Here is a 19,440-nt window from a genome sequence, read left to right on the forward strand (position 1 = left end):
CCAATCGAAAAATGGCGCGCTGATCTCAGCCCAGCCTCACATTTTATAGGTTTTCTATGTCAAGGGTCATGTAGGTTGAATCGGTCGTCCTTGCTCCTTCTCCCGTCCACGTTCCACGTCCAAGGCTGACCTTCTCAGGCAGGCGGCAGTCTCTCCGTCTCTCATTCCCCTGTAATCTCCTCAGTGTACAGATTGTGTGGTGTATGTTTTCCCAGATCAGATTATGTTTTTGGTGTTCTTGATAGTGTCCCTGTGACGTCCTCCCCTGCCCAACTTGATATGTTTGTATCTTCTATGGCCTATGTGGAGAATGTGTTTAGTCGTATTTGTCCATGAAGTGCTATCTGGTTTGTCATCAGTTTGAGCTGAGCAGACTGAATCTGTTTGTTCTGAATGAGAGTGTGGGTCATGAAAATACTCTGTGTGCAATTTTGAGGTCTTACATTTAAACTAAGTAAAAGAAATTTAGCATATGAATGCATCAGTAAACACCATGACTACAATCCCAGTCAATCTTATCGATGCACTGTTCTTCTACTTTCATTTGATAAATGCTTTTTGTTTAATCAATGTTTAACATATTCAGTAACTATGAACCTGCTAAATTAAATAATTGACCTGTCCCGGAAGTGTTTAAAATAATGCAAGCAATCATAATACAATCCTTCAATATTCATGTCAGGTGTGGCCATTCCCTATAACAGGGGTCTCAAACTCGCGGGCCATTTGCGGCCCGCGCGATGATAGTTTGCGGCCCCCGCCTTATTCTGAAAGTTTATGTTCGTGCGGCCCGCGAATTTGATATGACTGGCACTTTACAGTGTTTTGTGCGGAGCTGAACGAACCTACCACATCTTCAGCTTTAAAACGAGGGTAGGATTGTAATTTTTTTTTCGATGTTTTAGTAGGGGTTTGATTGATGAATGTTCGGATTTTGTGGCGTCTGAAAATTACTTCCGGTTTTTATTTAGTGAGCAGGCTGGTTGAAAACTTTATCGAAATATAAACTGAGTTTTTATTATTTACTTTTGTTTGTGGCTCAGCGATGCAAAAGGAAGCGCTGCCAGGTCTCTAGCAGCAAGATGTAGGCATGAGAAGCCATGTTCAGAAGATCAGTTCATGTTCAATGTTCCACTCATGTTCATGACAATTCATGTTCAGAAGAAGATTAAAGAACTGTGAAGACAGACATTTGACTCATTATTATTATTTATTCCGGATTAATTTTCTTATTAATTTCTTATTTATTTTCTTATTAATTGCTTATTTATTTTTAAATCCTATTTTGTGTTAAAAAATAAAGACTTTTGAGAAGATTAGATTTTTTTTTATTTTTTTCTTGCGGAAAACCTGATGCGGCCCAGCCTCACCCAGAGTCTGCCTCTAGTGGCCCCCAGGTAAATTTAGTTTGAGACCCCTGCCCAATAAGAAGGGAACGTCGGCGAGAAGGGTACACCTTTCCCTTTTTTCTTTTTGGGGAGACTTCTTTTGACATCAGCATGTGACGAGAATAAAATCTCTTTCTCACAAAAATGGCTGTGTCAGAGAATTTTTTTCCATCACCAATTCTGCCATGCTCGGCGACCTGTCCGGAGGGAAACTGAGCCAGACCCACACATCAACAACAAAATATACCTCATTTTTGGCATTTTGCTCCATTGAGGGTCTCAGGGTGCTGGGGCGCAGGCGTTCAACAGCCGACCGGCTGAACTTTCGGTGAGATGCTTTTACTCACAATGGGTGTTGTGCGCCTGTGTCCAAGCGGTCGGGGCTTTTGGGGTCGTTAAAGAAAGCTTGTGCGTGTGGGTCTGCTGGCTGATTGGTCATGGAAAATGTCCCTGTGTTAGTTTCAATTATTGTTTAAACAAGAGGCCTCTATAAATGATTAAAAAAATTATGATGGGAACTCAGTAAATGGGGACGAGTGTGGGAGAAATGTGCAGAAGATAAAGAAAAGAAAGGTCTAGTGGTTAAAGAGATGAGAAATAAGAAGTGTAAAACTATAGCTATAGACAACATAGTCGTGAATAAGCTCAGTTTGAGCACAGAACCTGGCCAGGGTGTAAATTTTAGCAGGACAATTATGAGCTGAAAATAGAAATAATGAAGAGAAGCGCGCTTCCACGTATCGTATTGGGCACTTTGTGGCATGGAACACAGTAAGGATCGAGGCGTACCGTTGTGTGGAGGGCCCGACGGTTTCGCTGGTACGTAGCAATAGTAATGCATTAAGTCTGGGCCGGTTCGACTCCGCTGTTCAGATACGTACCCTGTGATTACTCGTGTTCTGGTCAAGGCCACGCAAAATCAAAAACCTGGCTACCATCTACTGTGGGACCAGGAAGTCAGGCAGCCCCCACGCAGGAGATAAGGGGTGATAGTTATAAACCAGTGCCAGTCCCGCCTTTGTAGAAAGAATTGCCCCTTCTAAAACCCATATGTGATTGCATTAATATTCCGTTTTATCAGTTCAACTAACGCGTTTTCGTCCTAGTGTGCATTGAAAGATGCAGCATAAAAATTTTTTAAAAATTTGGATAATAACTAAAGCAAAATTAGAGTGAGAAAGATAATTGGCTACATAATCATTGGGGTGAAATTAATCATTGCAAGAAGCGGTGATTTAAATAGAGAAATCTAAGATCATAAAAGGATGAATGCATGTTCCGTGGAATATGATTTGTCAACACGGAAACGCCCTGAGTGATAAAAACGTTAACGTACGGTGAAGGAACAGGTCTCTTTGACTGCAAAAGTCTGACTATGTTAAACAATTGATAATTAGACCTCAATGAAGTGATTGTGCAGTTGAAAAAGTTCATATCTTGACTGTGAAAAGCTAGAGTGAGAAACTAGGATTAACTATTTGGCAAACACTACAACATATTCAGTCTCGAGGAAGACTGAATGCAGTAAAATTGCAATAAGAAGAACAATAAACCAGCCCAGAGTGTTACAATGTCCTGCAAACAAAGGTTTGGGATTGCCCGAGGGTGAAATTCCTCTCTGAACTCCTCCTTTTTGCCCCCGGCAGGAACTCATGAAACAGGGATACTGATAAGAGATACAATTTTGTTGAAACAGAACATGCAAGGTTAAAGGTCATGCAAAACGAAAAAAAAGAAAAACATCTAATGTTCCATACTTCAGTTTTGCGACCGATGTACTACGGTAATTCAATTAATGGAACGACATTTTGAGATGGAAATGACAGGAATATGATGAATTATCATGTTATGAGGGGACTTTTGAGATAGTTAATTGATATAAATTAAATTAGAAATTTTTAGTCTGCGGATAATCCACTTCAAAGAATACTGACTCATGGGTTGAGGAAAACGGGGTTATATTAGTTAGTTAAAAAAGAATAGCTAAATTATAGTTGAGATGTTGATGGGGATTGAATATGAATCATAAACAGAAGACAAAACCAATTGGCATTTGTAAAATATATGTAAAATATTAAGTTTGTGAGCTCTTATGGGAGACGGGGCGAGACGCGAATGGATTGAAGCTTCCGCCAGTGACACGTCCAATAGTGTCACCACCACACAGCTGTGCCGGGTGGCCGTCCTCGAGGGCGTGCGCCTCCCAGTTACTGACATCATGCGAAACAGTCCGTCAATGAGAAACTGCTAATCAGTATGAGTAGAATCCCCGTTTCTGCATCGATGAAAGAAAATATTGGATTGGATGTAGAAAAAGAATTGTTACACTTGCGGGTTCAGGGGGCCAAGAGTGCTAATTCACCGGGAAGGGAAAAAAGAATATGGGGGGGAAAAAAAATAATAAAACCGGGGAAGCAGCTAATGCAGCAGCCGACGCATGCAGCTCCCATTGCGTCTGCTCTTTCCATTTCCGCTGCTCCTGGGCCAGGTTCTGGTGACGCAGTGCCACAGCAGACTTGTTGTCCGCACCTGCCGGTCAACAAGGTCACGTAACAGAAGTAGGGGTGGTTATAGACATGGGTTGTGAGTGGGACGTGCTTTTGCTGTGGGGTGTGGGGTCACTGGGTGATGAGCGGTCCAAACCGAGCCACTTCCTGAAATGTGCCATCCTGTGGTCCAGCGCCATGCCAGTCACAAAGAGCTCCACTAGCACGGGGGCGCCATCGCTACCCCCTCCGACAACGCTTCTATGGCTTCCAAACGCACACTTGACGCCTCAACCCGATTGGGACCACATTCCACGATAGGGGTGCCCGCGGAGCCTCAGCATTCAAGGACCGGCAAGTCTTGGCATTCCGGTGACGATTGATGGACAACAGTTTTTGATGGTGGAACAAGATATTCCACGCTTTGCAAACTTCTTCTGCATATCCCAGTGAGCAACAACACTGTCACGCTTGTGGGACTCTTGAGATTGGCTGAGTCACTGCCATGGACCGAACCCGCACCTGTGAAACACTGGAATTCGAGTGGGACTGAATTTGACTGTGCACACCCGGCGGGGAAGCATATGTTGTCCTCCGTTTCAGTAGACTGGGCAGCTCTGAGACCAGGGTCTCCATCCTCCCGCGGGTGGTACGTCCTGTTCCTGCTCTGGTCTGCGCGGTGTAGCCGCCTCCACCCCTTCAAACCACCAATTGGTCCTTTGCATTGAACACTGAGTTCTGATGATTTGGTTTGTCAGGATGCATTCACCCAAAATCGAGGGTCAGAAGTGCGTCTTGCATTAGGATTATGTATTTGTGATGTCTACCGGTGCTGCCTCGCATGTGTGCCTTGCCCCAGAGCAGAGGAAACGGTATGAATTGTCTTTGTTCGCGGAGCCACAAATCACATTAACTATCGGTGCGCATCATCATACTAAAGATTTCGGCCCATTGGTGAAGACGGTTGGCAGAGTTAATTTCAGATGTAGAATACTCCATGTCACTAGCAGGGTGTGGTGTTTCAGCACCCATTCCGAATTCTTCTGTTCTGGAACATTTTCCGAATTTCGACACTTTGGTAGACAGTGAATGGGTCACTCTGAAGCGAAAGCTCTGTTTGCATCTCTGCCAGAGGGGGTTGTGGACCCGGGGTCTGACTGATGTTGTGCTCTGCTCCACAGCTTCTCCAATTTGTTTTTGCTATATCTGCGAAAGTTTTTATTTTATTGTGAATGAAATTAAATTTGTCATGTCATCATGTTTCAAAACTATGCTTACGGGTTAATAGAAGGTCACAAAAACATGGACCTCTTAAACAGGAAAACGTGAGTTCAGTGGTAACAGAGTTGTGTCTATGCTGGCAGTTTAGCAGGAAGGCACAAAAACCGATGCACGTCTTGAACCGTGTTTGACAGAAAACCGTTTAGCTCGCATTGAACAGAAGTGTGATAAAGTCAAAGTGTTCATGTTTTTCCATTCTTTATGAGTTGACATACAAATTGCTTTGCTGCGCTTCAATAAAACGCCGCACAGGAGCGGGAAAGCTTTTCTCTTTGCCGGACTGCTCCTTGCAAGTGACAAAGACAATCTTGGCTGGGCGATTCATTTGTGCAGGCTTGTCTCGTTTTTGGCAAAAACTCTGTCTGACATATCTTGTTCAAGCAATTCCTTACGGAAGGAATTCTGCCTGACTCTAAAAAATGTGCACACTGCGGCGAAAGCATTAATGGCGGTTAATCAATTTTAGTGGATAAAACACAAAATATTCCGTTTTTTAAAAAAATCAAGTACGTATTGGTCTTATTTATGAACTTTGTACTGGCTTGGTCGTGTGAGAGTCAATGAACCTCGGGTGGCCCTGCACTGTTTTGTGCACGTGTGCATAGTTTCACCTCATCCAAACATTTAAAATACATTGAATGCATCCATCCAGGGTTGCACGGATCTCATCAGTGAACAAGCGCATGCTGCAAGGAATGCATCTGCATCTTTGGCTTACTATGGGCTTAAAAAGGGAGAACGTCACAACCACCTTTTCTACCAACAAGCCCTGGAGCATTTAGTTCTATCTCTTAATGCAAAAAGAAATACTTTTATTTTACTTGAAGGATTTCTATTCTATCCATGACATTATGTTGCGATGGCCCCCAGTGGTCTGCATCAATATGTTAAGGTCCCACAACAGGTGTTCCATCAGACGCACACAATAGCCTGTGTGTGCTAACTTCAGCTCGCTTCCAGAAACTTCTGTGACTATGTCAGGAATGAAATCGGGCATCGGCCGCAACGTGCTTCCTTTTTAAATGCTCGTTTATCACAGTTGTGCTGCTAAAAGGAGATTTACATCGTAGGACGTAATTTAGTGAAATGTCCCCATGGTCCGGTCCAAATCGGGGTCGCACGCATTAATCTGTGTGCAGCAGGCTCAAGTCAAGGTAGCACTGTAGAAAATAGGACAAAGTCGCCGCATGAGCTTTGACTTGACCAAACCAAATTTGTCTTTCTGTGTCCTGCAGACGTCAGTGAATATGATCTCCGTTCTGTGAAAGAGAAGCCAGACTGGACTCACATCAAAAAGGAGGAGGAAGAAGAGGAGATCAACAAGTCACCACTGAACGTTGTCCCTATAAAGACTGAAGATGAAAACAAGGATGACAGTGAGGACAACAGAGGGGCGGAGCCTACAAGCAGCAGTTCAAGTCATCACGTGACAACAGAAGATGACGAAGACCACTGGGCGCCATCACAAGCACATAATGAGGACACATTATCAGACGCTCATGATGATAATGATACGAATGATGATGATGCTGATGATGGGCAAGCCAAAGGTGAAAGGGCATGTCACACTGACAGTTGGGTATGTACTCACTGTGGGAAATCATTAACTTCAAAATTCTCTTTAAAACAGCACATAAGAACACATACTGGAGAAAAACCTTTTTCCTGCTCAATTTGTGGCAAAAGCTTTTCTGTAAAGTCACATTTAACAAACCACACAAGAACACACAGTGGTGAAAAACCTTTTTCCTGCTCAGTTTGTGGCAAGAGTTTCTCTCAAAGGTCTAATTTAATAATTCACACAAGAACACACAGTGGAGAAAAGCCTTTTTCCTGCTCAGTTTGTGGCAAGAGTTTCTCTCAAAAGTCAAATATAACAAAACATAGAAGAACACACACTGGAGAAAAACCTTTTTCCTGCTCAGTTTGTGGCAAAAGCTTTTCTGTAAAGTCAACTTTAAAATATCACACAAGAACGCACAGTGGAGAAAAGCCTTTTTCCTGCTCAGTTTGTGGCAAGAGTTTCTCTCAAAAGTCAAATTTAACAAAACATAGAAGAACACACTCTGGAGAAAAGCCTTTTTCCTGCTCAGTTTGTGGCAAAAGCTTCCTCCGTAAGTCAACGTTAACAATCCACACAAGAACACACAGTGGTGAAAAACCTTTTTCCTGCTCAGTTTGTGGCAAGAGTTTCTCTCTAAAGTCACAATTAACAGCGCACTCAAGAACACACCGTGGTGAAAAACCTTTTTCCTGCTCAGTTTGTGGTGAAAGCTTTTCTATAAAGTCAAGTTTAACAAGCCACACAAGAAAGCACACTGTAGTAAAACCTTTTTCCTGCTCAGTTTGTGGCAAGGATTTCTCTCAAAATTCACAGTTAACAAGCCACACAAGAACGCACAGTGGAGACAAGCCATTCAGTTGCAGCGTTTGCGCTAAAAAATTCTTCACTAAACGTAGTGCTGAGAGACACGATTGTGCTGGTGAGAATTGCAGCGATCCTTGAAGATTAAAAAAATGAAAGAACCGACTCTTTGTGGTAAGATGTAAATGTGATTTTGAATAAAATATAAATTTAATTTTGCAAACCTCTTTTATTGACACTAATCCAATGTGATCAGTGTCAGAAGAAGCAATGTGTCTGAGTGATGATGATTTGTTTTGGTGTTTACATCAAACATTATGAATATGATTGTCTTTGCCTGGAACAACATTTTTTAACATTATGCTTTTCAGTTGTCTTTTTAATCGTACTTAATGGAAAAGGTGTGAGAAGAAATGGTGCTTATGAAATCGTTGCCTTCCACAATCATCAATAAAATCACTTGTTCCACTTGCTCAACTGGCCTTCATTATGCTGTGTAAAAAGGTGAAAAACTGAACTAGAAGTTGAACTATAAAAAGAACCAGACAGAGAAACGCAAATCGTCTCAGTTTCTCTCAACGGCAGTTAAGTTGAATACGTTTTTCAAGTTCGTATTTGGGAACTGTCAGAGAAGTTTCTGCAAAACAACTGGACAAGCCTTCTGACTGTACAACTGAATCTACCAGCCAAGATTGTCTTTGTCACTTGCGAGGAGCGGTCCGCCAAACCTCTCAGTGAGAAGGTCCAGAGAAAAGTTTTCCCACTCCTGTGCGGCGTTTTATTGAAGCACAGCAAAGTGTGACCCACGAAATATGTGGTCACAGCTTGGTTCATTTGGGATGGTTGATGTGGTGAAGGGAAATCCATTTTCCAGGTTGATTTGAAAAGTGTGCGTGTTTCGACAGCAGAGGGCAGTAAAGGAACAGCACAGTACCAGCGATGTGATTGTATCTTCACAACAGGCTGCAGTAAAGTGGCGTTGTGTCGTAGTTTCTATGAGTTCGCGGTTCTGACAAGATCCGTTGAAAAAGCAACAATGATCTCCGTTCTCATCATTTTTCCTGCATTTGCAGGATTATTATCTGTCAACACGCCTGCCAACCTGGGGCATGTAACAAAAGCAATTTTAATATGTAAACTCAAAGAATGGATAAACATGAACACTTTGACTTTATCACACCCGTCCACACGCTTCCAGTTGTTCGAACGGTTTCAGCTTACAAGACATGTTTGGGTCACACTTCTGTTAAATGCGAGCTAAACGGTTTCCTGTCAAACACGGTTCAAGACGTGCATCTGTTTTGTGGCTTCCTGGTAAACTGCCAGCATAGTAAAGGATTTGATACATTTGACTATAAAGGATTTTATACGATTGACTACAAGTTAAATGTATTCAGTTTAATGCAATAAAGATATTTACTGACTGGCCTTTAATTCAATGTACAATAAAAGGTCAGAGCAGGCTGTGTGAAATGCATAGGTGGCAGATGTTTTGTACAGGACGAGCCGCACTTCTGAGAACTGAGTGTGCTGACGCAGAATGTTCCAGACATCAAGGACATTAAGGCGCTGTTGTGTGAGATTGGTAAAATGGCGACCGCAAAAGCAGAATAACAGATAAAGTGGCTCATTGGCAGTTGAGCACAAACAACTGCCTTGGACGAAAGGCCTGTGACAGGACGTCACTTTCGGCGCGACATCTTTTCCTCCGCTTTTATCCACCGGGCGAGTAAACGCAACTATGGTTTCGTGCACCACCACATGCAACACTTGCACCATTCTCATGGAAAGACTCTCCCTGCTAGAGGGACGTGTCCGCCAGCTAGAGCAGAGTAATGTGGTAAGCGTAAACGTGGCGGACACGACTGTTAGCACGGGTTGTAGCCAACCTGCTAGTCTGGTTAGCATTGGCCGTAAACGGTTTGCTAATCGCGGTGAGCCTGTTAAGACACATAGCAGTTCCATTCCACCTCGGTCTCATGGCTCCCGCACCTTAGTGATAGGTGACTCCATTACCCGCAACATTAAGCTTGAAAATCCAGCCACAGTAATGTGTATTTCTGGGGCCAGAGCACCCGACATAGAAGCTAATCTTATGGAGCTAGCGCGCAAGACACCTAGACACCAGCGCAGTGCAAACAACGCTAGCTATTCAGATATAGTGATACACATCGGCTCCAATGACACTAGGATGAAGCAATCAGAGATCACAAAGAAAAACATAGCAAGGACTTGTGATCTCGCCAGAAAGATGAGTCGGCATCGAGTAATTGTCTCTGGCCCCTTGCCTGCGAGAGGCAATGATGAGAGGTTTAGTAGATTATTCTCGCTAAATAAGTGGCTGGCTAGTTTTTGTAGTGAGCAGGGACTGCAGTTTATAGATAACTGGCCTTCTTTCTGGGGCCGACCCGACCTGCTGAGGATGGACGGCCTTCACCCTAACTGGGAAGGCGCCATCACTCTTTCTAGAAACATAGATTATTGTTTGAGCCTTCCATGACTATTCATATTAGAGCAGGTCGGGTTGCAGGCGAATAGTGAGCCTGTAAGGAAGGGTATGGAGTCTGTAAGGCTAGCGCTAACTAGCGCTATGCTAGACTTAGACAACACACATAGCTTTTCTTCTAGATTTGAGCGCTACACACCATACGCTGTTACATCTCATACTGATATAATTTCTACTGAGGTGTCAATACATGATGGGTTTAAGCATTCCTCCTCGGTCGGTTTTATTGACGACGAGCCGTTCTCTCAAAATAATAGCACTCGAAAGCTGGTAAATAACTATCGGATTCCGACCGTCAGAATTTCTCGCCGCGTTTATAGTCGCTCGAGGTACAATCCGGGACCTAGGCAAAGCAATCTCTTTAATATTATGACCAGGAGTCCTGTTGCGCGGAATAACTTAGATAGACCTATTTTACTGAAACTCGGTTTTTTAAATATTAGATCGCTTTCATCGAAAGCCTTGTTAGTTAATGACCTTATTAGAGACCATAATCTTAACATGATTGGTCTTTGCGAGACCTGGTTAAAACCGAATCAGTTTTTACCGCTAAATGAGGCTTCGCCTCCAAACTTCGTGAGCTCGCATGTTGCGCGCCCTCAAAAGAAAGGCGGGGGTGTAGCCCTCATTTCCGAATCTAATCTAAAACTTAGTCCTCGTCCTAGCAATTCCTTTAAAACATTTGAAGTTCTCATTATGCGATCCTCAGCCGAGCTGCCGTTTTATCTTGCCGTTCTTTATTGTCCACCTGGCTCTTACTCCGGCTTTTTAGATGAATTTTCTGAATTCGTAGCTGATTTAGTAACTCATGCGGATAATATACTTATCATGGGCGACTTCAACATTCATATGAATCTCCCTTCGGAACCACTTACCGTGGCGTTTCGGACAATCATTGATATGTTTGGTTTCACGCAAATAATAAATGAAGCTACGCATATAAATGGCAATACGCTAGATTTGGTATTAACCCGAGGCTTAGCATCTTCAAAAATAATTGTATTACCATATACCAGTGCTATATCTGACCATTACTTTATCAAATTTGAAGTCTTGGCTCACTGTCATCGTTCTGACCATAATCAAAATTATAGCAGCCGTAACATTAGCTCCTCAACCATCGTTGCGTTCTCTGAGCTACTCCCTTTAGCAACTGCTTCGTTTCCTAATTATATTGGCACGATTGATGATCTCACAAACAACTTTAATGTCGCTTTGTTAAATGCGCTTGACTCCGTCGCGCCTTTAAAAACTAAAACTCGTCCAAAGAGGCTTACTCTGTGGTTTACAGAGGAAACGCGCGTACTGAAACGATCTTGTAGGAAGCTTGAGCGCAAATGGCGTGCGACCAAACTTGAGGTCTTCCGTCAGGCATGGTGCGATAGTTTACTAATATACAAAGAAGCGCTTAATTTAGCCAAAACTAATTATTATTCTAGATTAATTGTCTTACATAAAAACAACCCTAAATATTTATTTGATACCGTAGCAATGCTAACGCAACAGCGACCAACCTCGGATAGCTCTTCCTATTCAGCTCACGATTTTATGCAATTTTTTACTCAGAAGATAGAATGTATTCGTGATGAGATTAAAGACACTGTTCTTAAAATTCCGTCGAATTCCGCGATAAATGGTGTTAATAGGGACATTAGGGCTGATAACTGTCCGATAACCTTATGTCAATTTAAAAAAATATCTCTTGAGAGCCTAACAAAATTGGTTAGTGCGGCAAAACCGACAACTTGTGTGCTCGATCCGCTTCCTGGCAAACTAATTAAAGAACTGTTTACGACCCTAGGACCGTCTGTTTTAAATATAATTAATCTATCACTTACCACGGGTGTAGTACCAGCAGCTTTTAGGACCGCCGTTATCCGACCGCTATTGAAGCAACCAAACCTCGACCCAGAGAGTCTCATCAACTATAGGCCGGTTTCAAATCTTCCGTTTATTGCAAAAATTCTTGAAAAAGTCATAGCGCAACAACTTAATGAATATATGACTGCTAATAATCAATTTGAACCTTTCCAATCGGGTTTTAGAGCCGACCACTCTACTGAGACGGCCCTTGCTAAAGTTACTAATGATCTTCTCATAGCTATGGACGCCGACACCTCATCAATATTACTCTTACTCGATCTTAGTGTCGCTTTTGATACTGTTGATCATAACATATTATTAAAACGCCTTGAAACGTGTGTTGGCATTTCAGGTTCAGCGCTTTCTTGGTTTAATTTGTATCTGTCGGAGAGGACGCACCGTGTAATTCATGGCAATACGACTTCGGATCTTTGTAAGATCATATGTGGAGTTCCGCAGGGATCGGTACTTGGACCTCTATTGTTTAGCATCTACATGCTACCGCTTGGTGATATTATACGGAAATATAACATTAGTTTTCACTGTTATGCTGATGATCCGCAATTATCCATGCCGTTGGATATAACGAATCCGCGTGATTGCGATAAATTAGAGGCATGCCTTGCCGAAATTAAACAATGGATGTCTTTCAATTTTTTGCGTCTTAACTCAGATAAAACCGAGATGCTCATCATTGGACCAGCGCGTCATCGGTACCTTTTCAAAGACACCACTCTGAATATCGATAAATGTAATATTATCCAAAAGGATTCAACTAAAAATCTCGGTGTTATATTTGACGCAACTATGTCTTTTCAAATGCACATTAAAAATATTACTCGAACTGCGTTTTTTCATCTGCGTAACATTGCTAAAATTCGCCCAATTCTATCAACGTGTGACGCGGAAATCTTAATCCATGCGTTTGTTACGTCTCGCCTCGACTATTGTAACGTTTTGCTCTCGGGTCTCCCCATGTCTAGTATTAAAAGACTAGGACGAGAAAGTTTGATCATATTACCCCGATATTAGCCAATTTGCATTGGCTTCCGGTCCTCGGAAGTTGTGATTTTAAAGTTCTGCTACTTACTTTTAAAATATTGCACGGCTTAGCACCTTCCTATCTCGTTGACCTCGTGGTACCATATGTTCTGTCCCGAAACCTTCGCTCACAAAATGCTTGTCTTTTCGTGATCCCGCGAGCCAAAAAGAAGTCCGCAGGTTCTAGAGCGTTCTCTATTCGGGCACCAATGCTTTGGAATGCACTTCCCTCAGATATTAGAGGCGCCACTTCAGTACAAATGTTCAAAACACTATTAAAGACGCATTTATACTCTTGTGCATTTAGCTGAAATATTTGTTGGCATGTTTACTGCCGCTTTTTTTTCTTTTGTTTTCTTTTCTGCCCCCTTTTCCCCCGGCTGGGGGATTAGGTGACGGTGACCCACTAGGAAGTTTAAGGCATTGACCAACTGGGCATGCACCTGTTCCAGTGATGTCGTCTTCCTGCAGCGCGACATTTGATCAATTTATTTATATACTTTAGCATCTAATTTAATTATTTGTTGGCCTGTTTACTGCCGGTTCTTCTCTTTTCTGCCCCCTCCTTCCCCTGCTTGGGAATTAGGTGATGGGGACATGCTTTGAAGATTACGGCACTGACGAACCGGGAAGGGACCTGCTCTGCCGAAGTCGTCTTCATGCAGCGCCTTTTCTGATTTCCTTATATTTCAGCACTTCATTGAACTACTTGTTGGCCTGTTTGCTATTTCTGTTCTTTCTTTTCTGTTCCCAATTCCCCGAATTAGGTGATGGCGATTCACTTGGAAGTGGCTGTTCTGAATTTACACCAACTGACCGGTACAAGATCGAAGGCTCATCTTCGGATATGCTGCCATGGATATTACGGCCCTGGATGAGGACCCACTCCACTGAAGTCATCTTTCTGCAGCACTTCATTCAATTGACTCTTATATTATCTCATCTATTATCGCATAGCATCATTGTATGTGTCAAATGTTGCCCAGTTGGCATCCATTGCAGCCTGGTCATCCTGGAAGGGGGATTCCCCCATCTGTGGTCCCTTCTCAAGGTTTCTCACTTTTCCCCTAATGAGGTTTTGTGAGTTTTTCCCTTGCCCTCCTAGGGGTTAAGATCGGGGATGTCGATTGTGGCTATGTAAAGCCCTTTGAGACTGTCTGTGATTAAGGGCTATACAAATAAAATTGACTTGACTTGACTTGACTATTTTTGTATTTATTCAATTACTTCTTTTTGTATTTATTTAAATACTTCGACTTTTACCTGCTGGTACGCCGTCCGGTGTGCCCTGTGAATGTTATGATCCTCCAGCTCACGGGAAAAAAGGTGGTGATACAAAGATATTTATTATAATCACAATATAGTCAGTATCCATTTACAATCTCGGACTATGAGGCTATGATATATATAATACCAATCTATCGGCGGAAAGAACGTAAAGCGCTGGTGGAACACTCGCACCAGGAAAAGGGAATAACTGTAGAACGAAAAACGCTTGCAAAAGGCAAGGAATGACTAACGAAGATTGCTTACCACGGAAGGATAAGAGGAGACCAATCATCGACAGAAAAAGAGAACAGAAAACGAGCCGAGCTGTAGCTGATAACGAAATGAAAGAAAAACGCGACAACAAGAAACACTTGAACAAGATAACGATCAAAGTACGGGCGCATGAGCAAGTAGGATAACAATCCGACGCCAGGTAGTCAGTGTAGGTGGATTATATAGTGAGTGTAATCAGTGAGTGAATGGGAATCCGGTGCGGGGCTGGTGGGCGCGTCTCGCAGCAGCTGACAGCATGGCGCGGGACGATCGCTGGAGGAACGCCCACGCAGCTGAAAAAACAAAAACACACGCGGCATGACAGGCACGGATCATGACAGTGAAATGAAAGGTGGCATTCTTCATTTATTTCTTTATTCATTCATAACTGACAGCCTCGCGCTCCGCTCGTGCCCGGGCGGAAGAGGTGCTCCTCTTCGGCTTAACTGTGACGCACGCCCGCCCTCCTCCCCCGGAGCTTCCATTCGGTTAAACTTAGGGGCCGGTTGGCACCGCCCGTGCTCGGGGAAGGTGCTCCTCTACGGCTTAACTGCCACGCACGCCGGCCGGAGCTCTGGTACGGTCCGAACCGCGCGAAACGTCGCCCCAAATCGTGCCCGGGGGAACGTGCTCTTCTTGGTCCACTCTCTTCTTCGTCCATTTTCTTCTTCGTCCACTCTCCTCTTCGGCGCACGCCGGCCGTCTAACCGCTCCAGCGCCCCCTCGTGCCGCTCGGCGAAACTACAATGCCCCCGAATTATTTTTAGACCCGCGAAGCACTGAACTCGTGAAAGGTGAACCGCGAAGTAGCGGGGTATTACTGTATTTGACAAAATGATAGTTTTTCCAAAGTGAGATTCTGCTTAGCAACAAACCCCAAACACTTGATAGAGCTCAACCTAGAAAGTGTTTTTAGCAAGTCAGAAATTTATTCAGAAAGTGAAATATTAAATGTATGTGAGGGGATATTCGAAGAGTTTGAGTTATGTTCAATGGACCATACATATACGAGCCAGCTAAACACAGCGAGAAAACCAGCGCTGACTCCAGTCGCCATCAAGTTGCCAACTCCTGACATACCAAAACCTTTGAGAGAAACTGAGAATGCTTGCATTTCTCTTTCTGGTTCTTTTTCGAGTTCGGTTTTTCACCTTTTCACAGCGTAATGAAGGCCAGTTGAGCAAGTGGAACAAGTGATTTTATTGATGATTGTGGAAGGCACCGATTTCATAAGCACCGTTTCTTCTCACACCTTTTCCATTAAGTACGATTAAAAAGACAACTGAAAAGCATAACGTTAACAAATGTTGTTCTAGGCAAAGGCAATTAATTTCATTTATAATGTTTGATGTTAACGCACAAAAAAACTCATCCTCACTCAGACACAATGGTTCTTCTGGCACTGATCACATTGGCTTTGTGTCAATAAAAGATCTTTGCAAAATTCAATTTCATCATATTTTATTGAAAATCACATTCACATCTTACCACAAAGAGTCGGTTCCTTCAGTTTTTTTGTCATTTTTTAAGCTTCAAGCATCGCTGCTTTTGTCACCAACACAATTGTGTCTCTCAGCACTATGTTTAGTGGAGAATGTTTTAGCACAAACGCTGCAACTGAATGGCTTGTCTCGACTGTGTGTTCTTGTATGGCTTGTTAAATTCGACTTTTGAGAGAAACTCTTGCCACAAACTGAGCAGGAAAAAGGTTTTTCTCCACTGTGTGTTCTTGTGTGCATTTGTAAATGTGACTTTACAGAGAAGCGTCTACCACAAACTGAGCAGGAAGAAGGTTTTTCTCCAGTGTGCTTTCTTGTGTGGCTTATTAAACTTGCCTTTATAGAAAAGCTTTCACCACAAACCAAGCAGGAAAAGGGTTTTTCTCCAGTATGTGTTGTTGTGTGTTTTGTTAAACTTGACTTATCAGAGAAACTTTTGCCACAAACTGAGCACGAAAAGGGTTTTTCTCCACTGTGTGTTTTTGTGTGGCTTGTTAACGTTGACTTGACAGAGAAGCATTTTCCACAAACTGAGCAGGAAAAAGGTTTTTCTCCACTGTGTGTTCTTGTGTGGCTTGTTAACGTTGAGTTTTGAGAGAAGCTTTTACCACAAACTGAGCAGGAAAAAGGTTTTTCTCCACTGTGAGTTCTTGTGTGGCTTGTTAACGTTGACTTTACAGAGAAGCATTTTCCACAAACTGAGCAGGAAAAAGGTTTTTCTCCACTGTGTATTCTTCTATGTTTTGTTAAAGTTGATTTTAGAGAGAATCCTTTGCCACAAACTGAGCAGGCGAAGGTTTTTTCTCCACAGTGCGTTCTTATATGTTCTTTTAAACTTGACTTTTGAGAGAAACTCTTGCCACAAACTGAGCATGAAAAAGGTTTTTCTCCAGTGTGTGTTTTTATGTGACTTGTTAAATTTGACTTTAAAGAAAATCTTTTGCCACAAACTGAGCAGGAAACGTTTTTTTCTCCAGTGTGTGTTTTTATGTGACTTGTTAAATTTGACTTTAAAGAAAAGCTTTTGCCACAAACTGAGCAGGAAAAGTTTTTTTCTCCACTGTGTGTTTTTATGTGACTTGTAACATTTGACTTTCCAGAAAAGCTTTTGCCACAAACTGAGCAGGAGAAAGGTTTTTCGCCACTGTGTGTTCTTGTGTGTTCTGTTAAACTTGCCTTTTGAGAGAAGCATTTTCCACAAACTGAGCATGAAAAAGGTTTTTCTCCAGTGTGTAATCGTGTATGTGTTTTTAAATTTGACTTTAAAGAAAAGCTTTTGCCACAAACTGAGCAGCAAAAAGATGTTTCTCCACTGTGTGTTCTTGTGTGAATTGTCAAATGAAACTTCCGAGAGAAAATTTTGCCACAAATTGAGCAAAAAAGAGGTTTTTCTTGACCGTGGTTTCTTGTGTGTCGTTTTAAAGACAACTTTGAGGTTAATGAGTCAGTGTGACATGCCCTTTCAGTTTTGGCTTGCCCATCATCTTCATCATCATCATCGTCATGAGTGTCTGATAATGTGTCCTCATTTTGTGCTTGTGATGGCCCCCAGTGGTCTTCATCACCTTCTGTTGTCACGTGATGTCTTGAGCTGCTGCTTGGAGGCTCTGCCCCTCTGTTGTCCTCACTCTCATCCTTGTTTTCATCTTCACTCTTTATCGGGAGAACGTTCACTGGTGACTTGTTGATCTCCTCCTCCTCCTCCTCCTTTTTGATGCGAGTCCAGTCTGGCTCCTCTTTCACAGAACAGAGATCATGTTGTCTGACGTCTGCAGGACACAAAAGGACTAATTTGGTTTGGCCAAGTCAAAGGTCAGGCGACGACTTTGTCTTATATTGTTTCTACCATGCTACCTTGACTTGTGCCCGCCGCACACGGAGCAATGCGTGCGACCCCAACTTGGACCGGACAATGGGGGTATTTCACAAAATTACGTCCGATGATGTCAACCTCCCTTTCTTAGCAGCACAGCTGTGATAAACGAGCATTTAAAAAGGAAGCACGTGTCGGCTGATGCCCGATTTCATTCCTGACATAGTCACAGACGTTTTTGGAAGCTAGCTGAAGTCAGCACACACAGGCTATTGTGTGCGTCTGATGGAACACCTGTTGTGGGACCCTAACATATTGATGCAGACCACTGGGGGCCATCGCAACATAATGTCATTGATAAAATAGGAATCCTTCAAGCGAAATATGTTTTCAAGTATTTCATTTTGCATTTATAGATAATTTCATCGTGGGTACTTTTTGCTTCCATTATAATCTGGATCCCTAAAAGAATTAAAGGGGCCCTGGAATCAGAGTGGCTATTTATTGCATGATTTACGTTTGTTTTGTTTTTTTACCCAAAATGACATTTAGCCTGCTAGTACGTTCCGACATTCCCCTTTTTATATTTATAAAATTTCTGTTTCTAAATAAATTTTAAAACAAGATTATGTTTGAAGAGTAAAAGTTCTTACACATAATCATTAAGCAAAAACACTTTCACTCTGACTTTCGTGTTGACATATTTGAATAATGACTGTATATTTTAAAGTTATCCAATATGTATTCAAATTCGACTAAGATACACCAAAATATTTTAAGAGTTCACTGAATTATTTTGGAACTGCAATGATGCTTAACAGCCATAGGGTGTCAGTAATGAGTAACAAAGTAACACAAGACATCCCACTGATACATCATCATTGTGATTTGGATAAATTACCAGGAACTATGAGATGCAAACCACCTGGGCCACAGGAACTTTATGACCAGGAACTAAATATTCCTGTACTTGTAGGTAGAAAAGGGGGTTGTGACGTTCTCCATTTTTCAGCCCAAAGCAAGCCAAAGATGCAGATGCATTCCTTGCAGCATGCGCTTGTTCACCGATGAGAACCGTGCAACCCTGGATGGATGCATTCAATGTATTTTAAATGTTTGGATGAGGTGAAACTACGCACACGTGCACAAAACAGTGCAGATCCACCGGAGGTTCATTGACCGAGCCAGTAAAAATTTCATAAATAAGACCAATACGTACTTGATTTTTAAAAAAACATAATCATTTGTGTTTTATTCACGAACATTGATCAACCTCCATTGATCTTTTTGCCGCAGTGTGCACAGTTTTTAGAGTCCGGTTGAATCATTCCATAAGGAATTGCTTGAACAAGATATGTCAGAGTTTTTGTCAAAAACGAGACACGCCTGCACAAATAAATCACCCAGCCAAGATTGTCTTTGTCACTTGCAAGGAGCAGTCCGGCAAAGAGAAAAGCTTTCCCGCTCCTGTGCCGCGTTTTATTGAAGCGCAGCAAAGCAATTTGTATATGTCAACTCATAAAGAATGGAAAAACATGAACACTTTGACTTCATCACACTTCTGTTCAATGCGAGCTAAACGGTTTCCTGTCAAACACGGTTCAAGACGTGCATCTGTTTTTGTGGCTTCCTGCTAAACTGCCAGCATGGACACAA

General features: G+C 42.4%; 2 protein-coding genes across 2 annotated transcripts in view; both read right to left on the minus strand.

Moving 5' to 3' along the window:
- Positions 1 to 14,730, minus strand: part of LOC148341658 (uncharacterized) — a 33,383-nt gene extending 18,653 nt beyond the window's left edge. The window contains exon 1 of the mRNA XM_088287908.1: positions 14,726 to 14,730. Within this exon, the coding sequence (XP_088144034.1) occupies positions 14,726 to 14,730 (5 nt within the window). The remainder of the gene's footprint in view (positions 1 to 14,725) is intronic.
- A 1,274-nt stretch (positions 14,731 to 16,004) lies between these two features.
- Positions 16,005 to 19,440, minus strand: part of LOC148341659 (uncharacterized) — a 269,746-nt gene continuing 266,310 nt past the window's right edge. The window contains exon 2 of the mRNA XM_088287909.1: positions 16,005 to 17,740. Coding sequence (XP_088144035.1) covers positions 16,005 to 17,740 — 1,736 coding nt within the window. The remainder of the gene's footprint in view (positions 17,741 to 19,440) is intronic.

The sequence above is a fragment of the Idiotropiscis lumnitzeri genome, chromosome 2, assembly GCF_059441095.1.
Source record: "Idiotropiscis lumnitzeri isolate Australia: NSW breed Sydney's pygmy pipehorse chromosome 2, RoL_Ilum_1.0, whole genome shotgun sequence".
Taxonomy (NCBI): Eukaryota; Metazoa; Chordata; class Actinopteri; order Syngnathiformes; family Syngnathidae; genus Idiotropiscis; species Idiotropiscis lumnitzeri.